Source organism: Somniosus microcephalus, chromosome 9 (genome assembly GCF_052327205.1).
Source record: "Somniosus microcephalus isolate GS21.2 chromosome 9, FLI_Smic_1.0, whole genome shotgun sequence".
Taxonomy (NCBI): domain Eukaryota; kingdom Metazoa; phylum Chordata; class Chondrichthyes; order Squaliformes; family Somniosidae; genus Somniosus; species Somniosus microcephalus.
In genome coordinates, this window is record NC_140995.1 from 122,479,853 (window position 1) to 122,495,395 (window position 15,543).

General features: G+C 41.1%; 1 protein-coding gene across 2 annotated transcripts in view; it reads left to right on the plus strand.

Moving 5' to 3' along the window:
- Positions 1-10,370, plus strand: part of tnfrsf21 (tumor necrosis factor receptor superfamily, member 21) — a 75,857-nt gene extending 65,487 nt beyond the window's left edge. For both annotated transcript variants that reach the window (XM_085997106.1, XM_085997107.1), the window contains exons 5-6: positions 6,059-6,266; positions 8,920-10,370. In XM_085997106.1, coding sequence (XP_085853232.1) covers positions 6,059-6,266; positions 8,920-9,149 — 438 coding nt within the window. In that variant the 3' untranslated portion in view covers positions 9,150-10,370. The remainder of the gene's footprint in view (positions 1-6,058; positions 6,267-8,919) is intronic.
- Positions 10,371-15,543: the final 5,173 nt, after the last annotated feature.

Sequence of the window (15,543 nt, forward strand, 5' to 3'; positions counted from 1 at the left end):
CTTTACATACTTGGAAGGAGGGCATGGAAATCAGATTGGGAAACTTTCCTATCATTTGAGATTTTATCATTTGTAGCACAGCCTATACTGGCCACGTACACTTTTTTCTGATATTGTAAGATGTGTATTTTGTATCAAAGTACATTTTTCTAAGAGAAGCAACTCGATGATAGTGATGACTTTTAACCCCAAACCTGTGCATATATTTTCTGTTGTTTCACCTTCACAAGCTGCAATTTGCTGACTAGATGATTCCTTGTTGATTTGTTATTTACAGTTTGCAGTCACATTGGCATGTTTTAGACCCTCTTGCTTCACTGCATGTTGGACTCTCTTCAGGTCTTTCAAGCTATGTCTGTTGCGGAACTGTCACTGTGGAAAATTATTCATGTCGTCTTCATTAAGTAGCCATCTGCTACAGTGAACATGATTATTGTTTAAAAGCAATCGATGCATCTGATTCCAATCCATGGAGTTCCTGTTCAGTTGGTCTTTCTGTTAGTGATCCCAAACCATTTTATATCTTTACCTGTTGTACCGTTACCATTTTAGCTTTTTTTGGCTACTTATGGAAATCAGATTTTCTCAAACAAAATTGTCTTGTGTAATGTTTTAGGACATGGTTAACTGAATTTGTTCGAGATGCTCTTCCTGTGGCAGTGTGTTCTGTAATGAAATAACTGTATATCCTGATCTTTCCTTCTATTTCCTCCCTTTCTCTTTCTTCTCTTTTCCCCCCCCCCCCCCAGCATTTGTTTCATAGCTGTTCAATTTCATTACAGTTGTTTGCAGATTATAATATTCAGTCACTCACTTGAAACTTGTTTGAGCAAAATAAGTTGTGGATAGGAAGTTTTAAGACTCGATGGCAGGGAGAGAATATCACTCATGAGCTCTCTCCAACACAACTTGTGCATGTAACTGCAGGCAAAATCAAGGATTTGATCAGTGTTGAATTGAGTAAGTGGGTCGAGTGAGAAGTTGTAACATTGTTGCACAGTTAACTTTCTCTCCAGACAGTCCAGTACTATTTCTCTGCTGGATGCAGTTGACATTTTCGCACAGAAGTTGGTTAGGCTGATTTGGAATGATCGACTTGTAATGAGTATTGGGCTTTGGAGACACAGTCATGGGGCATTTGACATTCTGCATTTCCTTCTGTCACTTTACATCCTGATTTAAAGTTGCAGAGGAGATTGAGTGGGTGAGATTCGACTGTAAGGGGAAAAAGGACGGTTGTGAATCGGCAGCCCGTTTGAATCCCCACCTCTTTTCCATTGAAGTCAATTCTCCCCCCCCCCCCCCAACCCCCATAGACTTAATTTGAATAATTAAGACACTAACAAAACTGGTGTGCAAGCAGGCTGACCGTGGTGATCTCTGCAGCTCTTAAAGGGACACACACATCATTCAGGTAACTTTGAATTTAAGGGTTTGGACTGGGTTTTTTGATTTTTATTGAACTGGTGTCTTGCTGCAATAGATGTGAAAAGTTTTTTTGTGTGTAGTGTGCTGCTGGACGCTTGCAAGGCTTTGGATGGTAAATGAAGGCCTTTGAGAAGACAGAACATGCTGCGAATATCAGTAGGTCACGCAACATCCATGGAGATAAAAACAGAGTTCACATCTCGGGTCGACATGCTGCCTGACCAACTGAGAATTTGCAGCATTTTATGCGCTCATTTCGCATTTACAGCATCCGCTTGCAGAGGGAGGACGCAGAAGAGGAAGACACTTCCCAGACAGCCCCTTTGTGGCCGGGATATCTGGCATGGAATCATCTGCCTGCATTCCCACTGGCTGGGCGGGCTGCCTCCTCTTGTTGACCCACTGGCTGGGCAGGCTGCCTCCTTGTTGACCCACTGGCTGGGCGGGCTGCCTCTTCTTGGGTGTGTGAAATGAGGAAGGCGCAAGGGTGGAGTTGTGCTGACGGGAAGGCATGAGGTGCATGCCAGAGGGGGATAACATACGAGGATACCCGCATCTTGTATCCTTGAGCCCTTGGCCAGCGGTGGGGCTAAAATCATGCCCCTGCCAAGAATTGCCTGCACCATCTCCTCCAAGGAGGTGAGGTGGGGAATGGAAGATGTACCTTGTCATTGGTGCAGATTGTTGGTAGGTGAGTGATTGATTGGGGGTTGTGCATTGAGCAGTGTGAGGCTAGTGGTGCAGTTGGTAGGAGATGGCTTTTGAAGATTCATTTGCTGACATTGACCAGGGTTCTGAGCTCGTGAAGCTTCTTTGGGCACTGGAACCAGGTGGTGGGGGTGACACTGCTGGCACTGACTGTCTTAGTGATGTACTCCACATCGTTCTTTCTGGAGGGCCTCCTGGCCCCTGTGGGTAGAGGGCCACTCTTGCAGTGTTGACCCCCTGCAGAAAGCTGGAGTGCTGCATGTGAGACCCTTCCCTGACTAGCTGAGCCATTTGTGTTGGTGCTGAGGCAATTTTGCCATTTGTTGAAGGTAATTCAGCTTTAACAGCTGAATATTCACATTTGGAACTACTTTTTAAATATTGAATATTTCTTAAAAGGCAGAAATGACTGAAAAATGTATTGATCACTGCATTTTATTTTGTATTGCTTCAGTGTGCATGGCCCCTTTAATTCTCAGGCCTCTTCATTGCCCACAATTCCTTGCGAGCTCAACATAGTCACTCAGAGGCTGTGGGAAGCTGCAACGCTGGACCTGGACAGAAACTTTGTCCCAGATCCCTCCAACAATGCCACCAGGATGGCATTGCATGGAAGGTGAGCGCAGCAACACCCATCTTCATGCCCCCCAGACCAATTTCACTCTGTTAATGTTGCGGCCATTTCCAGAAGCCCTTAACAGCAGTTGCCGGTAACATTGGCAACTTTACTGGCGAACGTGAATTTCTCCCCCATTGAGTCAACCATGCCACGTGGTACTGGAAGATTACCAACTGGATGACGCTGAAAATCCATACACACAAATTTAATGTAAACTCTGACTGCAGAATATGTTCTCAGCATAGATAAGAACTTATAGCATGGTCTTGAATATAATACACTAATTTTCTTCCCACACATGTACATTTAGTAATTATTCCTATGAATGACAGCAAATAAAGTTGGATGTTATTTAACTGTTTTTGCACTTTCAAATGTGTTAGGAAGTGCTGGTTCCATTAGCACTCAGTTTAGCTCTTATGCCTACATTATTTTTTGTATCACTGGGATTATTTCTTTAAGTTGGGATACTCTGGAATTGGGAGATTTTTACTACGAAAAAAAACACATATTCCATATAAGAGTTTAAAAAAAAAAAAAAACCTTGTTTTTACGCGATCTAGTCTCTGCAGTTTCTCTAATAATTTAAATCGTTGTGGGTGACTTATTGCCAGCAATATTGATTTTAATCTTGCCCCTTTAATCGTAGCTTGAAATGGTGGTGACATGTTATTAAAAATCTTAACCTAGACTCTTTTGAAGCCATATTGAAATAAATTTTTCTGAAATGTTTTATTTGCTACTGATATTTCATGTTCTAATTATTGTAAGGAAGGTTGACAACTGAAAATAGGCCATGTTGAGACTGCTGCAGATTAGCTTAGTGATTAGAGAAACAATGTATTAAACTTTGTATACATGAGGGTTCACTTTCTTCTTTGGTTGTTAAAGTGATTGATTTAATTAAAAAAACATTGGATGAATTTTTGTTCAGGGAAAGCACTGAATTCGATCTTTTATACCAATGCCTTCTCTATTAAAAATGTTTAATTCTTATCTGCCCCAACTGTAATGTTACCTTGTTGCAACACAGCATTGGCCTGATTTCAAAATTAAAATATTGGCATGTGAATGAACTGTAATTTCCAATAGCACCTCTAATAAACACTAGATGTTATGCTAGCTCTACTGTGTACTGACTATTCTGAGCAAGTGCCAGTTGTAACCAATATCGGGGCAATATTGGCATCACGTTACCAGAAGAAACCTTGTAATGCCCTAAAAATGCTGGAAGAGCAAAGTTTCTGAGCAACAGTGATGTGGCAACTAATTGATGCTGAATCACAGAAACCCCACAGTGCAGATAGAGGCCATTTCGGCCCATCGAGCCTGCACCGACACATATCCCACCCGATCCCCGTAACCCCTACACCAACACATATCCCACCCTATCCCCGTAACCCCATGTATTTAATCCCCCTAACACTAAGGGTCAATTTATCATAGCCAATCAACCTAACCTGCACAGCTTTGGACTGTGGGAGGAAACCGGAGCACCCGGAGGAAACCCACGCAAACACGGGGAGAATGTCTGTGTGGAGTTTGCACAGTCACCCGAGGCCGGATTCGAACCCGGGTCCCTGGCGCTGTGAGACAACAGTGCTAACCACTATGCCACCGTGCTGCCAATACTTGGTTAAATTCAGCAGTTTAGGAGCCTAAACTTAAAAGAAATGGAGTAGCATTGGCCAGTGTAAGAGCACACTCTTGGTATATTCAGGCAGCTTCTTTGTATAGTTAAGAAATTAAGTTTTCATAGTGACTAATTTGCAAAGTATGTTTTGAACACCCAAGATAAAGGAGCACTAGTTAGGGGAAAAAATACATCATACTACTTGAGTAATGACGAATCATTTCAACTTTGTACTGGCTAAATTCTACTTCAAAGAGGAAGGAACCCATGGTTCTGGCAGGAAATGAATACTTGACTTATTTGTCACTAAATGCTAATCTTAGTTTGTCAGAGAAATGTCATTCTCTATTTAAACAATTCTGATTTGTCTTTTAAATTCCTTATTTATAATCTCAAATAGAAGCATTATAGGCAAAAAAACAGAAAACGGATTCATCTAGATGGGCCTGCTCATGGGTTTTCAGTATTTAGACCACATTTGAAATTGTTTTTAACTCCTGGGACACCACATACAAGAACATTTTTCCCTGAAGGCATTCGCGTCATTTCTCAGCAGCTGGAGGGTTAGTCATGCTGGGGAAAAAAATCAAGCTCAGTTTTTCAAATCCTGGGATTTAATTGGCTGAAAATCTTTGTTGGTTTTTAACTGATTAGAGGTGAATTTTGGACAGTAAATCCCATCTTCATAGTGGGTAGTGTGATTCTTGCAGGAAAGCACAGTTTTTAAAATTGAAAAAACATAGAAAAGTTAGAATAGGTTATACTATTTAAAGATTGTTCAAAAATGAAGTTAGAATTGAGCCACAGAGTGAAGGGAATATAAAGGCATGAAAGTAGTTTTTTTTTGTCTTTATTGTGTAGGGCTAGTATAGTGATAGATGTTCAGAGTAACATCATTATTATAATCGGGTTTATTTTGCTGTCACAATGCATGAATTGTAATATTGTGCATGTCTTTTGTGTATTTATTGAGGCTACAGATATTTTTAATCCACAAGGGAATATTTACAATCAATAATAGCTTATTTTCAATTACTTGCAAGGTAGCATTTTCATGCATTGGATTTGACATAATCAGGAATGTCAAGTCTTTGTGGAATGCCTGACCTCCTCCATTTCAAAAAGTAGTAATTGGAGTGAATCCTGTCTGTCATGTGCCCAGTAATGGAATGATGAAAGGGCCCCATCTATTGCTACTAAGGATTTGCAGGTTTTGCTCCTGTGATTTCAAGCAGGTTTTCTAATCTTTACTGCATCATGGTGAGATATTCCGAGGTGCTAGCAACAGTACCTTGTTCTACTCTTGTGCACCACCTCCTTCTTGGTTATAGAGTGGAATTGGCAGAGCAGGGGGTTATGTCATAAAGGGAAGGAGAAATCTCTTACAAAATATAAACTTTGATAAACAGAAATGTTACCATTTTTGTACAGTATTTGTTGTACAGTATTTGTTGTAAAGGGAAAAATCCCTATTCACAATCGCTTGGTAAATCTTTGGTAACGTGAGCCAGGTTTATAAACTGCTCTCATTTTCTAAGCTAATGAAAGAGCTCCGACTATTTAAATTTTGTAGGTTTGCTATGTGCACATGTTCAGAATCATTTTTGGTTTGAGCTACTTTATTCAGTAAACATTTTGTAGAATCTAAAATAATCTAGGTTTTTTTTCAGCTGGATGTTGAGAAGCTTGTCACTGTTCTTAACGGCAAAAATGGCATTACTCCAAATCCTGCTGTTCCCACCACAACGGTTGAGCCATCTTCAGCTGACAAGACAAAAGTGTTTTTTGTTGATGAATCAGAGCCTCTCCTTCGCTGTGACTCGACTTCAAGTACTTCATCTTCAGTTCTCAGTAGAACTGGATCCTTCATTTCCAAAGGTAAAAACTGCATTTTATTTATAATTGCTTCTAAAATGTAATCCATTACTTGAGCAGTATAGTTGGCCTTTTAGTTTTATAAGGATACTGAAACCATTTGAAGTGGAGAATAGTATCACCTACTGTATAATATGCTTTCCTACTTTACTTCGAATATGTCCATTTCACTTGATATTGAAATTTTATTTGCAAATACAGTTTTAGGAATAACTATAATTGTGTTTTCTATAATTGTGGTAACCATAACTTGTTACTGTGCTTCTTCTCTCTTTGGGAATTTGCCACTTGGATGTTTTTCTTAGTGCAGTAAAATACTTTATACATGCAGCAATCTCAAGTTATAAAAAAAATCTATGTTAGTAGGCCATGGCTGAAGGTGCAATAGTATGGAGCCAAAGTGAAACAAATTTTAAAAACTTAAAAGCTTCACCTGATGTCTCAGTTAGTAAAGAAAATGGAGAGTTTGGAACAGCTGCATAAGAAATAGGAGCAGGAGTAGACTATTCGGCCCTTCCAGCCTGCTCTGCCATGCAATGAGATTATGGCTGATCTTTTACCTCAACTCTGCCTTCCTGTGCTATTCCATAATTCCTTGGTTCCCTTAGTATCCAAAAATCTATCGAGATCTCTGTCTTGAATATGCTGAATGACTAAGCGTCCACAGCCCTCTGGGGTAGAGAATTTCAAAGATTCACAACCCTTTCAGTGAATAAATTTCTCCTCATCTCTGTCCTAAATGGCCGACCCCTTAGTCTGAGACTGTGACCCCCTAGTTCTAGACTCCCCAGCCAGGGGAAACACCTGCATCTACCCTGTCAAGCCCCTTAAGAATTTTATACGTTTCAGTGAGATCACCTCTCATTCTTCTAAACTCTAGGAAATATAGGCCTAGTCTATTCACTCTCTCCTCATAGGACAATTTCCCCCCCCCCCTCCTCCCACCCCTCCCACCCCCATCCCAGGAATCAGTCTGCTGAACCTTTGTTGCACTCCCTCTAAGACAAGTATATCCTTCCTTGGGTAAGGAGACAAACTGTACACAGTACTCCAGGTGTGGTCTCACCAAGGCCCTATATAATTGCAGTAAGTCTTCTTTACTCTTGTATGCCAATCCTCTTCTAATAAAGGTCAACATACCATTTGCTTTCCTAATTGCTTGCTGTACCTGCATGTTAACTTTCTGTGATTCGTGTACAAAGACACCTAGGTCCCCCTGAATACCACCATTGGTAGGAAAAATAGAATTGAAAATTTTTTTTTTTTTTTTTTTTTTTTTTTAAAGTGGATAACTTCAAATTTTCTGCATTATATTCCATCTGCCATGTTCTTGCCCACTGACGTAACCTGTCTATAGCCCTTTGCAACCTCTGCGTTCTGCTCACAACTTACTTTCCCACCTAGCTTTGTATTGTCAGCAAACTTGGATATGTTGTACTCGGTCCCATCATCTAAGTCATTAATATAGATTGTGAACAGCTGAGGCCCAAGCACTGACTTGCGGTACCCCGCTAGTTGCAGCCTGCGAACCTGAAAATGACCCATTTATTCCTACTGTTTTCTGTTCATTAACCAAGCCTCCATCCATGCTAGTATATTACCCCCAATCCCATGAACCCTAATCTTGTGTGGCACCTTATCGAATACTTTTTGAAAATCCAAATACACTACATCCACTGGTTCCCCCATATCTACCCTGCTAGTTACTACCTCAATAAATGCTAATCGATTTGTGAAACACAATTTCTCTTTCATATATTTGTGTTGACTCTGCCCAATCATATGATTTTCTAAGTGCCCTGTTACCACATCCCTACTAAAGATTCTAGCATTTTTCCTACTACTAATGTCAGACTAACTGGTCTATAGTTCCTGGATTTATCTCTCTATCTCTCTCTCTCTACTGGGACCATTCTAGAATCTAGGGAATTTTGAACATCAAAACCAATGCATCCGCTACCTCTATAGCCACCCCTTTTAAAAACCCTAGGATGCAACCCATCAGATCCAGGGGCTTGCTCGACATACTGACCTAGAAAACTATCTTGAATGTATTCCATGAACTCATCCTCTGCACTATTACTGCAAATTTGGTTTGCTCTGCCTATATGAAAATTAAAGCCCCCCTTGAAAATTAAAACATAGACCAATGAAGGACCCAGATTCAGTGGCTGGTCTCTGATGCATGAACCAATCTTAGCCAAGGTGACAGGAGGAGAACTAATATTGACCTCTCTGATCCTGGGCTCAAGAGGAGGTAAAATCAGCAGGGGACATGCTCATTCTGGTGGCTATCCAGTGGTCTCTGCTGGAGAGTCATGCCAGTGGATGTTTGATTGGAACGGTATTTGGTTTAATTGTGATGCCCCCAGAATTGAACCACCTACTAATAGATGCTTGTGTAGCTTTGCCCATTGTCATTCTCTTGTAGAATGGTCTTGTGGGTGAGGTATTGGAGAGCACTTGTGTGAATTTGTATTCTAGCATGAGTTGGTACTTTTAGGAGGATAGGTGACAAAAATGAAAGGAAAAACAAATTAAAAATACAAACCAAAAAAAAACTTAGGTTTTGAGCTAAAATATTAAAACTTTTTGGATGGAACTGTTCAAAAGTATTCAAATGGGCCTAAATATCCTTTTCCCTTCTGAACTGCAGAGAAGAAAGACACCATTTTACGACAGGTACGTTTGGATCCTTGTGACCTGCAGCCTGTATTTGATGACATGCTTCATATTCTTAACCAAGAGGAGCTCGGAGTGATAGAAGAGATTCCCCATGCAGAGGACAAACTGGACAAGCTCTTCGAGATTGCTGGAGGGAAGAGTCAGGACGCCAGCCAGAAACTCCTGGACTCGGTTTATAGTCACTTACCTGACCTCCTTTAATCTTGTGCAGCATTGTATGTGATTGATCATACTTATTGATGACGGTAATGGCTGGTCAGTGCCAGTAATATAAAACAAAGCTTGAACTTGCTCAGGCTATGTGGGGCATCTAGCCCATCAAAGTAGTGATATTCTTGGGTCATTCACTTTGTACTCTGAAATTGGAAATTTGCTTCCACTGATAGAAGCATGGCATCCACCTGGCACGTAGAAGCCAGTAATTTGGTCCTCCTTTCATTGTTTTTTTTTCCGTTAACTGAAACATCATTCCTAAGCAAATTGTGTGCACTTTTTTTTATATTCCATTTACTGTATTTAACTGATATGGGGTATTCTATGTACTCATGCACTAACTTTTAAATAATTCCTTAAGTAAATTTGGAATAGTGATGTCTTCTATGGAGCCTGCTTTGATTTGATTTTTTCTTAAATACGCTGAAGTCTGGTTGCTAAATGTTCACTTTCTGCTTTTAATGCAAAAATCATTTTTTATTTTGTTTTTCCACACTTTGCTCTTGATCGTTTACTGACTTTTTTATTTTTGCTGTTGAAATGGCTGCAGAAGTAGCTCCGATTCACAAAAGGACAAAAGGATACATAAACTCAGAGCTTTAATAATCAACGTAGTACTTGAACCAGGCTGTTGTACTTGTTAACTTTTACATGTATTTTCAACAGCTGTCTAAAACGGGGATGAAATAGAGTACTGACTAGAACTGCTATATAGGATACTATAAAATGATTCCAGGATATTGTATTAAATTGTCATAGCTGGTGGAGTGCTATTCATGGGGGAAACAATTTTGTGGTTATGTTTCCAAAAAAGAAAATGTTGACAGAAGTTGCTTCACCAGTTGGGATGATATAGCTGGTTATATATCGAGCAGAACTGGTGCTAGACTGCAGATCTTTTGACAACTTTAGCGGTACTAATATTGTCACATACGACTACTTGCTACATGTGAAAGAGAACAAAACTTTTTTAGCTATCTGCTCAGCAAAGGTGGGAAAGGATATGCTTGTTTTGGTATTTTTTTTTAAACTACTTGGAGCAAGTCTGTTACCGGTCCAGGATGATACTAATTTATTCAGGGTACAAATAGAGTGTTTATTACTATTATCTGGTAAAATCATGCTGCATTTAACTCCTCAATATATCACTGATGTAAACTATTAACATGGTACATCCTAATAAAAGTTTAAACTGCTTTTTTTCCACAATGAAGTGTGTGTTTTCTTACTTAAACTGAAGGTCAGAGCTCTGGTTTTGGTCCAAGTTGTCAGTCGAGATAGTAACGGAACATTCAGTGTGTGTACAAAGGGATCTGTTTTTATATGAAAGAAAATTAGACTTGCTGTTTTTCCTGTGCAGTCCCTTCCAGACATGGGCACTTGTGACTGTTACATTGATCTCATTTTCTTCTCTACTTAGTAGCCCTAGTGGTGGGTGAACAACAAATGTGCTTAATGTGATGTAGATTGGGCAGAGGTTTCCTCTTAACCTAGAGGTGGAATGCCTACCTGGCGATAGCTGTGTGGAAGGACTGGAACTGAAACTTTACTTGAAAATTTGAGACTTTTTTTGTTAGAACAGAGGAGATTAGAGGGTAATTTGATGGAAGTGTTTAAAATTATGAAGGGATGGGGCAGAGTAATTAGAAACAAACTGTATCCAGTGGCTGAGGGGCTGGAATGAGGGTGCATAGATACAAGATTAAATGGAAGAGATTTAGCACAAACCACAGGAGAAACTTATTTTTATACGGAAGGATGTGAGGCTTTGGGATGCACAACCAGCATTTATGATTGAAGCTGTGACCACATCAAATTAAAGAATCGGTTAGCCAGGTGTTTGAAGGAGAGGAGGAAATAAAAGCATGTCGGAACAGGGCAGTTGCATGGGATGAGGATAAACACCAATACACGCTTGTGGGCTAAACAACCTGTTTCCATGTAATCTAATTCTTTACAATTCTGTCACAAATACAAATTGAGTGATTTTTAAAAAATAACTTTAAATCTTCCTATATAGATCTTTATATGAGGGGGTGTATTGGATTCTGAGAACCCTTGAGCAAACATAAACAGGCAAGTTTTTGGCATTTTATTTAGAAGGTAACTGCACCTCTGGCATGATAGAATTATCTCTTCAATATTTTACCCTAACTTTACTGTCTAACAGTAAGAATATAAAGTGCAGATTTCCCCTGGTTTGGTACAACAGAAGTTTATCTTCCCATAGTGATGCATGTCCTTGATCCAACCACCTTCAGCTGATTCACCAGTGACTCGCCCTCCATCATAAGGTCAGGAGTGGGCGTGTTTGCTGGAATTGGAACAGCCCATACTGGCTTACCACAAGAGTTGGACAACATACAGGCTTGGGATCACAAGTGATGGGTAATGACCCATTCCAACAACAGAAAGCCCAAAACACATACCTCTGTGTCCTTCAATGGCACCACTATGACCAATTCCACCCACCATTGACATCATGATGATTATTACCACAAAGCTTATATGAACACCATGGTTACAAGACTGAGGCTGGGTACTTTATGATGAACTACTCAACCCTGAAATTCAAAGCCTGCCCACCAGCTACATGGTCCAAGTTCGGAATGGGGATACAGCCACAACACTCGAAGCTCAATACTATCCAGGGCACAGTTTACTTGGGCATCCTCTATCCAGGTCCTCTACCCCTGTCACATCATTGCTGCGGTATGTGCTATCTGTAGCAGGGGTTCTCAATTGGGAGTCTTCCAATGTGTAGGGCAAAAAAAAGTATTAATTTGGTCTAACGCAATGGGGCGCCCCCATTCTCAAATCGGCACAACCCCACAGTGCATGCGGTATAATGAGGTCCCTTCAAAGTGAATGGCGATTGGAAGCTATCAGCAGCAGCACGATGTTTAATTGAAAGCACCTAGTGCCAGAGCTGAAGTCCTGAGCAATAAACTGTCCTACGCCCTTTGGCTCCTGCAGATGTATCGGGTAGCGGTTGTGTGATGTAGCATTTGAGGACAGGACGCTGCTTACTGTGGAGAAACCCGGCAACGGTTTTATTAGAGGAGACGAGCTTGATGGTGGCTTCATGCACTGGTGCCGCGATCTTGCTCCAGGGACGGTCATACAGCCAAGGGACATCTTTTCCTTAGGGCCGCTTAACTACCAACTATTACCACGCTCCAGCAGCGCTAAATCGTGGAGAAGGGATGGATCCCGTTGTTCTTTTCCGAAATAGCGGAAAGACCAGTTGCATCCCGAGGGAACGGCTGCAGGGGGGAAGGGCGTCGAGTGTCAAATAAGGGTTATTGCTTCTTTCTGGAGGGCAATACAATCATTGGCTTGATCTCGTTGCTATTCGAGCTGAATTAGAAGCTGTATTTAATTGACCAGCACAGGCACGATGGGCCGAACAGCCTCCCTCAGTGTTGTATTATTCTATGATTATTTTATGTTTGAAAAAGGCGAGTCTTCTAAAGCGGCGCACCTGGAGTCAGACCGGCGCCTAGCAACTCACCTAAAGACAGTAAGGCTGCGACTCCGAAGTAAATCCCAGTTCCCCTCCCCTCTGAAGTTGGCATAAAATCCCTGATTTTACAAAAATTTAAAGAAAGGGTTGGATTGGCCCGTGGTGCAGGTCAGAAGACAATGAATTTTATGAAGGGAGTGTCTTTCAGCCTAATTTGAATAGGCTCCTGGCACATGAGAATCTGATGATTTTGGCTGGGGAGGATCGAACGTAGTAAGGCAGGAGCTCTTCAAGAGCTGCAGTTTGCCAATGAAGAAATGATGCTGGCAGAAGAGTGTTTACAATTACACAGCAGATACATATGGGCAGGACTGCTCCCTTTGTTACTGAAGAGTTGGCTGTCCTGCTGAAGGAAGTATACCAATGGAGAATGTTCAACCTTCCGTAAAAGCACAGGTGCAAACGGTGAAAGGAGATCATTGACTAAGACAATGCAGTTGCTCAGATCTTTCGTTATGTGGCTGCAAATGAAGAAATTTGCTGGCATCAGGAAGAAGACGAGGTATTTCTTATGGGACCCATTAAGAATGGCAGAAACCTAAATTGGGAGGTACTATTTACAGCAATGTTTATAACCCTTTTGCACATACTGTCATTAGGCCAAAGCTGGATGGCACACTTCTCTTCCAGGCTGAGTGGTAGTGAAGGAACAACAAACAGATGAACAGATTTCCAGCCTGAGGTGTTCTGCTGCTGTTAGGCGGTTTCCCAATTAGGTCGGTGACCTTCAATTCAGTGTTTTTTCAAATAATACAAAGAGTGGATTGCCACATAATTAAGGTATTATAGTTTTTTCCTGGATAATGGCCACTGATGAACATAATGGTGTTGCTGTCGTTAGATCTTACCTGAAGATTAATTGAGTGCAAACTCTTTCTGTTCATGCAGGCTATAGGGTTGATATGAGGAGCCATTATAGCCACAGGAGTATCATAGAATCATATAAATTTACTGCATGAAGGAGGCCATTTCGGTCCATCGTGTCCGCGCCAGCCGACAAAGAGCTATCCAGCCTAATTGCACTTTCCAACTCTTGGTCTGTAGCCCTGTAGGGTTTGGCACTTCAAGTGCACATCCAAGCACTTTTTAAATGTGGTGAGGGTTTCTGCCTCTACCACCCTTTCAGGTAGTAAGGTCCAGACCCCAACCACCCTCTGGGTGAAGAAATCTCCCCTCAAATCCCCTCTAAACCTCCTACCAATTACTTTAAATCTATGCCCCCTGGTTGTTGACCTCTCTGCTAAGGGAAATAGGTCCTTCTTGTCCACTCTATCTAGGCCCCTCATAATTTTATACACCTCAATAAGGTCTCCCATTAGCCTCCTCTGTTCCAAAGAAAACAAACCCAGCCTATGCAATCTTTCCTCGTAGCTAAAATTCTCCAGTCCAGGCAACATCCTTGTAAACCTCCTCTGTCCCCTCTCTAGTGCAATCACATCTTTCCTGTAATGTGGTGACCAGAACTGCACACAGTACTCTAGCTGTGGCCTAACTAGTGTTTTATAAAGTTCAAGCATAACCTCCCTGCTCTTGTATTCTATGCCTCGGCTAATAAAGGCACGTATTCCGTATGCCTTCTTAACCACATTATCTGCCTGTCCTGCTGCCTTCAGGGATCTGTGGACCTGCACTCCAAGGTCCCTTTGTTCCTCTACACATCTATGACTCCGTGAATTTGAGAAAACCCTGCACCTGGTGAATAAACCATGTCCAGCTGATGCCTCCTTTCCATACACCAAGTAATAATGCCATTCCTTGTAAATATAGTGGGACTGAAAATCAGCAGGCCTTTGATTTCAGTATAAGTGCCGGGATAGGCCTTGTGGGAACCTCTGCAGCTGACCCCAGTGGACTTTCTGTGGTTAGGGTGAGGTCCTCATTTTAATGTTCCTGGCGGGCATCTGCCTGTGCTTTCCCTGATCTAGGAATGCTTGATGTTAAGACTAACGGGATAATTTTTTTGATATGCTGCCTAACAGAGCCTCGCTCACTTGGAGCACATAGTGGAAATTGTGCACAGCATGTGGTCAAATTCTGGTGAGCAAGTCTTTCCGCTGGGAGAGAAAAGTTGGAAAATTACCTCTTAGATGGCAGAAATGGATAAAGGTGTTTGTTCAGGCCTGCTCATTCTCACATTTGTAAGTATATATTTGTCAAAAGTATGGAAATTTGAAAATAGCTAGTGAACATGTCATATCCCTTTTGAAAGTTGGAAAAGCGCCAAAGAAACTATACTGCTGACAGTTATACAACTGTCTCACCTACTTAATCAAATTTACAGTGACACAAAATGTTTACAGAACTATAAGAAAGCTTCCCCTCAATCCTGTCAAATGTATTGGCAGGGGCAGGAGTTCTCCTCAGTGTCCTGGCCAATATTTATCTCTCAACCAGCATCACTAAAATAGATAATATGGTAATTTATCTCATTGCTGTTTGTGTAACCTTGACACTGCGCAAATTGTCTGCTGTGTTTCCCACATTACAACAGTGACTACGCTTCATAAGTACTTCATTGGCTGTAAATCGCTTTGGGATGTCCTAAGGTCATGAAAGGTGCTGTATAAATCCAAGTCTTTAATTTTAAATTTTACAAACCTTGTTTTTAAATTTTACAAACCTTGTTTTCCTCCATTTAACTTACACGTGCATATTAGTGTGGCAGTCGAGGAAGAAAAAAAATACCTCCGACACTATTTGGTACAAATAATGAGGACTGTTGCTAACAGGGGTAAAGAATTAATGTTCGAATCAAGGCCTTTTGTATAAGTGTGAAGAGAAGCTTCTGACCTGGATAGTCCACTTTTAACCCAGTGTTCTGGCCAATATTTATCTCTCAGTCAACACCTAAAAACA